The sequence below is a fragment of the Empidonax traillii genome, unplaced genomic scaffold (assembly GCF_003031625.1).
Source record: "Empidonax traillii isolate 1590-97213 ecotype Southwest subspecies unplaced genomic scaffold, ASM303162v1 scaffold65:size4453928, whole genome shotgun sequence".
NCBI classification, from domain to species: Eukaryota; Metazoa; Chordata; class Aves; order Passeriformes; family Tyrannidae; genus Empidonax; species Empidonax traillii.
The window spans coordinates 289,154-300,556 of NW_020955258.1; the positions used below are offsets into that span (position 1 = coordinate 289,154).

The 11,403-nt window shown below is 37.6% G+C and overlaps 1 protein-coding gene across 2 annotated transcripts in view; it reads left to right on the plus strand.

Annotated features, from left to right (window-relative positions):
* CFLAR (CASP8 and FADD like apoptosis regulator) overlaps positions 1-9,259 on the plus strand; it is a 15,057-nt gene extending 5,798 nt beyond the window's left edge. For both annotated transcript variants that reach the window (XM_027880117.1, XM_027880118.1), the window contains 7 exons: positions 544-679; positions 850-947; positions 1,873-1,924; positions 2,552-2,601; positions 3,782-3,860; positions 7,616-8,111; positions 9,052-9,259. In XM_027880117.1, the coding sequence (XP_027735918.1) occupies positions 544-679; positions 850-947; positions 1,873-1,924; positions 2,552-2,601; positions 3,782-3,860; positions 7,616-8,111; positions 9,052-9,190 (1,050 nt within the window). In that variant the 3' untranslated portion in view covers positions 9,191-9,259. The remainder of the gene's footprint in view (positions 1-543; positions 680-849; positions 948-1,872; positions 1,925-2,551; positions 2,602-3,781; positions 3,861-7,615; positions 8,112-9,051) is intronic.
* The last annotated feature ends 2,144 nt before the right edge of the window (positions 9,260-11,403 follow it).

Sequence of the window (11,403 nt, forward strand, 5' to 3'; positions counted from 1 at the left end):
TTTTTATGTTTGTGCTCTGCTTCACTTACAAAAGAACAGATTTATTTTAATTATGCCTTTCTCTGTGCCTTTGTGTTCTGAATATTTAAGTCCTCTGAGAAGGCAGAAAGTCTGTAGAGAGGATTCAGATAACTTGTCCACTGTGCATAGAAGACTGAAGATTTCTGTCTTCTTCAAGACTTTTTCTTTGATCAAGGAAGGAGAGACCCTGCAAATTTCACAAAGCTTTTCTTTCCTCTTGTTTAGTGGCATGTGAGGTGACATTCCCAGTGACTTGCTTTGTAGCAAAAATGAAATGCAAAACTGTTTCCTCAAAAACTTAAGATTAATTTTTAAGAATACCACTTTCTAGTTTCTGTTACTCCTGTGATTATACCAAGAATTCTTACACCTTTCAGAATATTTTCTTAGTGTTTCAGAAGGTAACATCCCTACATTGCTTAAACAGCCTTTATGACTTCCCCGCAGTATTTTCTGGGTTGTGTTGTTGTTTCTGATAGAGAACAAATTGCTGATACGTTTGGGTTTTGTTTGCTGTTCTAGAGTTTTCTAGCCCTTGTAATTGACCTGGAGAAACTAAATTTGGTGGCTCCTAATCAGCTGGATTTGATAGAAAACTGTTTTCGAAGTATTCACAGGATAGATTTGATTAGGAAGATTCAGAACTACAAACACAAAGGTAAGATTCTATTTTTGCAGTGGTTACTCTTGATAGCAAGAATGAGATGTGCTTTTACTGAAAATGAAACTCTGAGTTATGAATTAGAGTATTTACATGCTTCACAGATTTAGGTGTTTAAAACAGTTGATATATCTTGGTGTATTTGTGTGTTTCTGTTAAATTTGCAGCTTTAATGCCCTCCGTTCATTCTCAGCCAGTGTATGTAAATGCACGTCAGGCATCTCTCACTAATCTCAATCTGATTGATCCTCCTTATAATTCAGGGGTAAGTATACAAGAAATCAGACAAATCCTTCATCTCTAAATATTGCCAGATGTTAAAATGAGATTCATCTTTCAGAGCCTGAGGCATGAAAGATTGCTAGTGACTAAAATACTACTTGGTTTATTTCTGTTATTCCTGCTATTTGCTGGGCTTAGGGTCTAATTTAAATCTTCTGACTGAGAAAAGTCCTCTTTAAAGAACTCCTGTGAGTTTTTTCCTATTATTTGAACACATAAAGTCTGTATCTTGAAAGATTTTTTTTCTACTACACTATGGAGTGAAAAGTTTTTTGCTTTGACTGGATTTTACAGAACATACCATTCTTCTTTGTATCTCTGGACCTTGCAGGGAAAGTAGCTTTTAATTTTTGAATCTGGAGACTAAAGCTTTTTAGAAGAGTTTTTCAGATTTTTTTTTTGTGGTTTGTTTTAATCTCATTTTAAGAAAATATGTCAGTATGTGAAAAGTCATCAAATCCTGTTGCGTGCAGTATTCTTTATATTTGGGTCAGATCTGATATTGTATAAGTATGACCTAAAAGTCTTTAGTCTTGCTAAATTGGATGAGATTATTTCTGTCACGTGTTCAGTAAATGTTCCCTGCTCCTCTACGGGAAAGAAAATTCACATCTGTGGAGACTTTTTTTGTTTGTTTTACCAGTTCAGGGAATAAACTTTTCTTTGCTGATCATGACAAGCTGGTGATTTTTTTCTGAGGGGAATAATTTTGGAGTTTTTTGTTTGTTTGTGCTTTCAGTAGGTTTTTCTCATTAGTTATTTTGTAATCCTAATAAGCTGATATGTGTGAATCTAAAACATGTAATCCTTTTATTGAAGAAGAAATACTATTGTGTTTTATTTTGGAACACATGATTATTAATTCTTGAAGGAGAAAGGGAAAATTATGCCCTTTTTCTTCATTTTAGGTTCAGAATGGGAGCAAAGAAAAATTACAAAATGGACTAAATCATACTCTGGGTAAGAGTATTTTTATCTGAGATTTGATAATCTAAAAGAGTCAAATGATTAATTTCTTTGTATCAAAAGGACTGTTATTTGATAGTTGTGTTTGTGACTAATCCAGTTGATTAATACCAGGATCAGAGGGTATTTGGTACCTCTGAAAACTGAGCCTGGCCTCATAATTTGGTCTTGTAGTTACTTTGCTTGTGCTGCTATGTTTTAAAACTTTATTACAAATTCTTCTGGGCTTCCACTGTCACAACTTTGTAACAGAATAAATACTTTTTTAATAAAACCATGGATAAGATTGACTACCCTGAATACCAGGTTCTTTCCATGTGTATTGTGTTTTCTCTGGAAACCCCAAATACTGCTCAAGTATGGCGATTTTTAAGGGTAGTTGGCTGAATTCTCTCTGTGTAGGAGAGATTCTTTTTTTATTCTAGTCACCAGCAGTGGAAAATACAATCCAAATGACAATTTAGAGGAGAAGAGTTTAAGGATTTTTAAACTTCGGTGGCTTACATAGAATCTAAGAGGTCCAGATGAGTGAGATACATTCCTCTTTATAACTGATCTGGTGTCAAAGAAATCTCACTGGTACCTCTGTACTGAGATTAATTCTGTGTGTTTGAACTGCAGCAGAACCAGTTCCCATGTCCGTTCAGGAATCGGGATCGGTGTCACATAAGGTACGTGCTTGTGCATGTGTATGCGTGTAAATATAATAACCTCTGTGAGAATTTACCTTGGTGTTCTGTGTGTTTCATTTTGAGATGTCCCTTCATTGTGTGCAGAGTAGTGTGTACAGCCTCAGCTGTAAACAGGTTCTGTGAATTGCTTTTGCAGAATGTGTTTTTAATATAAAAAATGTGCTGCTACTCTGGAAGTAGCAGTTGCAAAATCCAAGTATATGTGGTGTGTACACAGAACTTGTATGTTTATTAGTGGAGGCCAAGTTAAAACCTGTTGGAGGTCAGACTTCTCTTGCCATCTTCATTAGAAGTCACGGGGCTTCTTTGCAAGCAGCAAATTTTGGTTTTGCTTCCCTCTTCACCCCTTGCTGCTCCAGGCAGGAGACAGAAATGCTTTGAGTATTGATGTTAAGAATGGACTACTGCTCTTTTCGCTAGTTCCCCTGTAGGACAGGAACCACAGAGTTATCTGAAGCAAATGGATTTTAATCTCTTTAGAGGGGAGAGGGATTGTGATAGAGCCATTACAGATTATTTAGGAACAAGGCAGTTGTTCCACTAAGTAAGGAAATAAATGTTCTGATGAGCAGTGCTTGCTTGCACACCTGAAGAATACAAAAGTTCTCGCTTTATTGTGTTGGCAATATGAAGCTTAAAGCTCCCAACATCTCAATGGCAGAGGAAGTATTATAATACTTATATAAGTATTTATTTTATACTTCAAGAAATACTTAGTTAGGAAGTACTATAGAAGGACCATTGCTGTCACAGTGCAGGGCTTTGAAAGCCTCTCCATACAGTAAAAAACTCCATAACCTGATAGATTTGAAGATCTTTTTAGAGGTAAGGTTCATTTCAGACTTGCTTCTATCATTTTTGATATAGTCTTAGCCTCTGAAGATTTTTACGGTGGCAGGATTGCATAACACAAGGAGACAAAAATTAAGCCTGCACTAGAAATAGGTGGAAAGAATCATTAGTCCATTTCTCCTGATATTTTTTGTTGTATAAATAAGACATACTACATCCCAGTAGATACATTTCTGCTAGCTACTCTGTGGAAAACAACTAAATGTAATTTAATAGATCTGAGGTGGTAAAATTTGAGAAAACAGTAAGGTCTGTAAGTTGAGAGAGTGCCATGCTAACTTTGTAATTGTCCTTTCATGTTCCTCAGGGGACTGATGAACCTTACAGAATGCTAAGTCAGCCTTTAGGAATATGCCTGATCATAGACTGTATTGGCAATGATGCAGGTAAGTCTCTGGAATTTAAAGTTCCTTAACTTGTTAATCTCAGATAATTAGAACAATTTAATATAAAGAATATGTTGTACCTTAACCAGCCAGACTAATGTCCTAGTCAGCTAGTCTTACCAGTTCTTGTAAGTCTTCTAAAGCAGGGAGTTGGAAGGCCCAGCCTGAGGTTAAAGCCAACGGTCCCCCTAACTATTGCAAGCAGTGTTTTTTTTGTTCTTTTTGGTGCAGAATATCTGAATGAAAGAAGTTTTAAGAGGATAGACTGAATTTTGGGAGGAGAAAAAGGATGTTCAGAACCTACAGAATAATTAAGCTACAGTCATGCAGGGGGTTATTGGCAGAGATGGTGAAGATAATGTTTCCCACCAGTTGAGAAAACCAAACCCCAGGCTGTTGTGGATTTGAAGTGCAATCGTATCAGACACCATAGATTTTGAGCAGTCATGTGTTCCTTTATTAATCATACACCTCTGGGAGGCTTCTGTCATACCTTGCACAGTTGAACTGAAACTGTCACCATACCTGTCACTCTGGTCAATGCCATGGTTAAAATGTGGGTTTTATTCTGATGGCCATTGTAGCATCCAAGAATTAGATTTTTGCATAAGCAGAAAAAAACCCTCACTCTCCAACCATTGTAACACTTGAGGCTAAAAATAAAAGTGAAGAGAGTGTTTACAGTCAGTTCTGTAGTAGGCAGGAGGTGTAGGGGAAGGAGAGGTTGTGGGCATATCTTTTGTTTTTCTCATACATAATGGTCCAGCAGACGGACCAACTTAGAATTATTCATGTAGTTGTTGAAGAGCAGTGGATGTGGAAAGTAAAATTTTTGTGTTTGCTTGGCAATAATATGTTGGGTAAATTATAGAAACCAAGACATTTTGCCATTAGGATAACAGGAACAAGAACTGATTCACAATCCTGCCATGCGTGGATTAGAGGGAAAAGGAAAGCACTTAATTCAGTTATGTGCAACTGGGAAGCATCTTTGAGATTTTGGTCTATACTACCAAGTTCATCAGTGATCTCTGGAGAAGAAGAAAAAAAAACCCCAAACCAACCAAACAAAACCCCACCAAAAAACCCCAGAAGAACAAGGATGCAATTACTACATATGGAAATTATATTGTTCAGTGTATTGTACTAAGAGGAAAACAGACTGTCTTCCAAGAAGTGAAAGACTGGGCTGGTGGCTCTTGGGATCAAACATTGTGCTCTGTCCTGCTGCCTGCTTCTTTGCTTTCACCTTCTTCTCTTTCATTGAGAAAGCAGATGACCCTTTGGATGCAAGGAACTTACTATGCAGCCTTAATCTGGAAGGTAGCTCATAGTCTGCTCCAGTACCAAAATAATTGCTACTTGGAGCTCTGTTTCTTAAATGAAAATAGGAATGCTAGTGAAATTTCAGTGTGTAGAGCTAAAGAGAATATGAGGTGTGAAAATAACCTTGTTTAAAAGAAAATTAATCTTTAAATTTCATTGTCTTTAATGGCATATGAGCATGTGCAGACCTCATTTATTGAACTATGTTTTATTGACCTGTGTTTTGCTGTGCCAGGACTGAGTTTTTTAAATGAAACACAGATGCTGGAAGTCACCAGTGCTTTATCATTGTTTTGAAGGGATAGAAAGCAAGACTTCCACTGAAATCCATTACTATGCTAGTGAGATTCAGGAGAGGCAGGACATTTGGCATTGCTTAATTTTTTGATGTTTGAGGCATCAAAAAGAGTTTGTTAGAAAGGCATTCACCACTTAGAGAGTTGTTGTGCCACACTATTTTGAAGTCTGAATTCACTAAAGAAACATGAGAGGGCGGGAAGAACATCAGGAATTGTATCTGTGGCGTTCATTACAATCTGTAACCATCCCAAGATTTAATGTCAGGAAGGTGAAACAGTAGTAGATTCTGCAGGATCAAGGATGGCAACAGTTGAAAATGCCCAGTGTAAATAAGATGAACTTATTAAATGCTGATAGAATTCAAAGTGAAAGACAGCTTGCTGTTCTGTAAATAGCTGCCTTTGACTTTTCCATTTGCAAGCCAGTTTTTATCCTTACATTGTAAACAGTTGGGAGAAAAGACTATTTTTTTTATGAAGAATGAAGATTCTCAGAAGTCAGTGGAGGTTTGCTGCAAGATGGTTACTGTTGATAGTCTCTGATCTCAGGTTGCAGCATGTAATGCTGTGGTTTGTCTTGCCTTAAAGTGTCTAAGGCTTAGCATGTTTAATTTCTGGTTCATTGTTAAACTAAGGTGTCAGCCCTAAGTTTCTTGAGGGTTTTGTTTTCTTTTTTAAACTGTGACAGTTAAGTGTGTAAATGGACTAAGGTGACACCAGGTTTTGTGTCTCTGTCTACGTGCATGTGCCAGTGAGATCAGTAAATTAGAGGAAAATCATCCTGTTGCTTTGTGTATGTAGTGCTGCCCTCTACCTGATGAAATGCTTCATCGAGTCTGTAACAGCCAGAATGTGTTGATACTGAATCTTGTACCTGAATTTTGAGAGCATGTTTTATTGCATACAATAGAGGGGATTTACCTTTCATTTTCAAATTAAAGAAGTCTGGACAGTTTTTGTATTATTGTACAAAATTTAATTAAAAATTGGAATGAAACTGTAGTTCTAGTTTATGACCTCACTATAATAAAGGGTTTGATCTACCCTGTATCTTGCTGAGGAAAGTTATGAGTTCTGTTTCCTGTTTTCACCATGTGCTTTTTGAGGAGAGCAGTGTGTAGTACAGCTGCTTGGCTGAAATAGCCTCTGCTAGCCAGGAATTGTTAAACTTTGGAAGTCAAAGAACAGTCAAGCTTCCTGTGTGTGTGTGTAAGGCATTTTACGTAAACATGGCACCCGATACTTTCATATCAGAAGCTGTGCATGGGCAATGTATATATTTGGTTTATAGTAAAGGTAGAATGGTACAGGTATTGTAGTAATAGCTTTTGGTTCTCTGAGCAATTAATGCCTGTGGTTTTAACCACCATGTTTCTGGTTTCACTCCCATATTAATAATCATCCAAAGTAGTAATTTAGAACTTAGCACATTCTCCTGCAGCGCAGGGTAACACAAATACAATATAGTTAAATCTCAGGGTTTGGATATCTGCAGTTTTAATTTCTAAGTCATTTGAAAGGGTTCTTTGTTCAGCTTTCTTTTTTCCCTGAAAATGCCATTCTGTCACGGTTAAGACTGCAATGTACATTCTTCACCTGGAACTAGTCACTTAAACTCAATTTTATATACTACAAAGCATAAATTACTGCAGAAGGTTCATTTTTGACTGATGTAAGGGAGCCTCTGTGTTTTTATGCAATTCTGTATATCTATAATAACCATTCAGAGTAATTTTGACCAGTTAAAAGGGGAAACAGACTTCCCATGCTATTCAGATAATTTCTTACCATTTAAACTATGTGAAACATTTTCTAGTGTTTTATCTTGCCTGATATTAGAAGTCCTAGAAACGTGGGATACTGACTCTAAATGAAGTATTTAAGGTGGAATTTGGAACAGAACATGTGCCAAATAATACTGTCTTTGTCATCATGAAGTAGATAACTTACATGAAAGACAACGTGCATATAGCACTTTAAGTATGTAATGTACTGTGATCAACACTGATTTTTTAATTATTGTGATAAACTACTTAGTTCCAATAGCAAAACACTGTAAATACTGTAATTCAGGATAGTTGAAATCGAGCCTTGATGTGCTGTGATTTAATTACACCTTGCTTCTTTCAGATATGTTGGAAGAGACCTTCAGAGGCTTGGGCTATGACGTTCGTTGTCACAGATACTTAAATATTGCCACCATGAAGCAAACACTGCTTGAAGTTGCAAGGTTGCAGCAGCACAGAAATTATGACAGCTTCATTTGCATATTGGTCAGCCGTGGAAGTCATCAGGCCATCTTCTGCACAGACATTACCTGTTCTGGATTCCCTTTGGAACAAATAAAAAATTACTTCACACCAGACTCATGCCCTGGACTCCTAGGGAAACCAAAGCTTTTTTTTATTCAGAGCTACATTGTGCCAGAAAATGAGCAAGAATGTACCAGTCTCTTGGAAGTAGATGGGAATGATAGGAATATCATTACTAAAGTCATTATCCCCAGAGGAGCAGACATCTTTTGGAGTCATTGTAAGGTGGATGTGTCTACACTAGAAAAATCCTCAACTTCATCCTCATATTATCTGCGTTGCCTGGCTGAGCTACTCCGCGATCCTTACATAAGGTAAATTAAAAAAAGAGATAAAAACAACCCATTTCCCATGACAGCCTGTTGTCGTTGAGAAAGAGAAACCTGTGAGTTCCATCCCATCTGGTCCTGTAAAGTGTCTTCATGCAGTGTCATAGGCTAGAAGACGAGTATAGCTAATCCTCAGACAATCACATAGAAGGTAAGGTAGCCTAAGGAGGGAATGAATGTTCTGATTATGAAGGGTAAAATTAAAGTGTGTTATGGCACTGGGGGTTGTAGAATGAGAAGGGAGTCCTGGATAATGTATGTCAGCACTTCAGAGAGGATGGGAAGTCTTCCTTCTCCGAGATAACAAGGCAAATTCTAGGCTTCTGTAAATTGAGGATTGCCATGTACCACTAAGAAGAGCTCTGCTTGCAAATATAAAAAAGTCAGTGCCTAAGTCCAGGGAAAAGCAATAGAGAGGGAAGGATTTTCTGCTGTCTGTAGATTCAGTTAATCTTTCGCTCAGGGAGCCACTAGGTTGCCAGTATTCTTGAATTTGAACTGTCAGAAAACTTTTCTCTGTTTAAAGATATCAAAAAGGAATCTGAGCAAAAGTCACTGACATTTGGATATATAATTTAACAACAAAGATTTTCTCTATACAACTGATCTGTCAGAGAGCTAACAGCTATTTTTCAAGGTAGTTGCAGCATTAACATTTAGTACCTTTTTACAAATGTCAAAACCTTGTCTCGAAATCACAGATCATCATATCAGTATAATTAATATCACAGCAGTGATTTGGGTTATAACAGTTTATCTCAAAATGCATCTTCAGCCTTGCATTTTAGAGGTCTAGCCTCTGCAGTAAAGACTGAAGTTTGGAACTTTTTCTTCACTGAGTCTAAAGTTTTCTTCTCTCTTGTGGATTCTTAAGTGATGTCTTGCTTCATTCTCTAATGGAATGCTTTTGCTTTTGTTGCTGCAGGAAACTCCCTCTATCAGATATCCATACAGAGCTGAACGGAAGAGTTTATAAATGGAATGAGACCGCTGACTCGTGCCAACAATACTCACTTCTGCTCCAACACACACTGACAAAGGAACTTTTTCTTTTTCCCACTTAACTGCTCTTGGAAAGGACATGTTTGATGTTTTTAACAAGAAGTATTTAATATGATCCAAACAGTTTCCCATATACTTTTATTTTATGCATTTCATTTCATGTATATCTATATCTTCCGAACACAAGAATTTCTAAGCATTTTGGTGCATTAAGACACTAGATTTTATATTTTAGTGCAGAAGTCTCTGAAAGCTTGGATGAGAATGGTAGCTATTGTATAGCACTGCAACAGATCTTGCAACTAAATACAACAGGTAAACAGAGTGGGAAGAACCATAGTTGTAAAAGGACAATTAAAAATGTTTAAACCTAAGTGTAGCATGTAGCACAGCTCTTAAGCTGTGGGCTCTTAAGACTGGATTAAATTAAACACCTCACCCTCACTGGTTTTGCTTATGATGAAGAGTATGCCTTTATTAATAGAAGTTTTTTCCATAAATATAAAAACTTTTCTCCAGTGGCATAAATGCCTAACATGAAAAGTTCAGTTAATCTGCTTGTTGTATAACAGTATAACCTGGGTGGATTGTCCCTCCTAAAGTAGGCCACTTGCAAACCCTTGATATTCCTAATAGAATCTGCTGTCCAGGAAAAAATTCAAGGCCTTGACATGCCTTGCTTGGTTTCTGGTATAGTTTTTTAGTGGGTAAAGAGAAGGATTAAAACGACTGGTTTGGAACCTTAAAGTTACTTCCTATGAGGGCTGATAAATGAAGCAAATGGTGAAACAGATATTTTCTGTGGTTGTAGAAATAAGATGTCATTTCTAGTCATATATATCTAAGTGATGTTAACAAATGTGATCTCTTTCACAAATTAACTTCACTTTCCAATTTCCCTCACTAGCTTTTGCATGTGATGAGCACTTCTGCTACCTCATAGACAACCAAAAGCAGGGAGAATGGAACCAAGAGGAGGCAGACAAGGAAAAGAAATATGGAAAATGTAAGCAGGAACAAGAAGGGGAATGGTAGGGAGCATCAAGAGAAGAACAGGTAGGGAAAAGATGATTTGGAGAAGTACAGTATCAATATTTGTAGGAGAAGAAAACAGGAAAAAAGAAGTAAGAATTACAGTGGCTATCCTTACAGGCTCTAAGAATGTGGTGGACTGGTTGATGTTTTGTTGGTTGGTTGTTTTGGGGTTTTTTGAATGATGCTAAATACAGCTATTTATTTTAAATATTAGCACTAGAATATATTCTTCAGAATGTGTTCTTACAGTTTTGTGACAATGTAAGTTTGGTTTGAGGGTCAAGAAGTAGACATACTCTTTGCCTAAGTACCTAACACGGTAAACCCGTATTGCCTTTGGAAAGAAATGCTGTTTTGAAAACTAGAGGGTGCTGTAATTAACTCTTACAGTGGAGAAGGAAGGGAGTCTCTTTGTATCTGGCTGCTTGGATTGGAAGTGATTACAACCCTCTGAAGACTTGTGGCGACAGCTGTGTATTGCACAGCATTTTTGGATATCAGATACTGATTTTGTACACTGATGTTTTGTCCCTTAGTAGATTCTGTAACCTTAGCAGTAGTCAATCTAATCATTCATGTAAGAAATATTTAACGCCTTTACACCTCTTTCAGGAGTGGTATATGGGTAGACTGGTTCCCTGTACCTAGTGCATAGTGAAAGTAGAACTGAAGTCAGTATTTATGCAGGAGTTTTGTGATGCCAGTTGTACATCACTTCTCCCATGGCTTGTAGAATTGTACAATGTGCTGAATTGGAAGGGGACCTATCAGGATTATTGAGTCCAACTCCTGGCCCTGCACAGGAAAGCCCGAAGAATCACACCATGTGATTCCTGAACTGTCAGGCCGGTGCTGTGACCACTTCCTTGGGTAAGAGCCTGTTCCAGTGCTCAACCACTTTCTGGGTGAAAAACTTTTTCCTGATACCTAATCTAAACCCCCCCTGATTCAGCCTCATGGTGTTTCCTTGAGTCCTGTCACTGGTCAGCGCAGAGATCAGTGCCTGTCCCTCTTCTTCCCCTCACAAGAAACTTGTAACTGCAATGAGGTCTCCCCTCAGTCTCCTCCAGACTGAACAGACCAGTGAGCTCAGCTGCTCCTCATAACCCTCCACACCTGTTTGTTCTTGCTGTACTGTGCACCAAAATTTGAGTCTAGAAATGGATGCAGGGTGTAGGCTGCATCAAGTTGTACCTGTTTTGCAGACAGAGTAATTAAATGATTTCAGGTTAAATGCTTC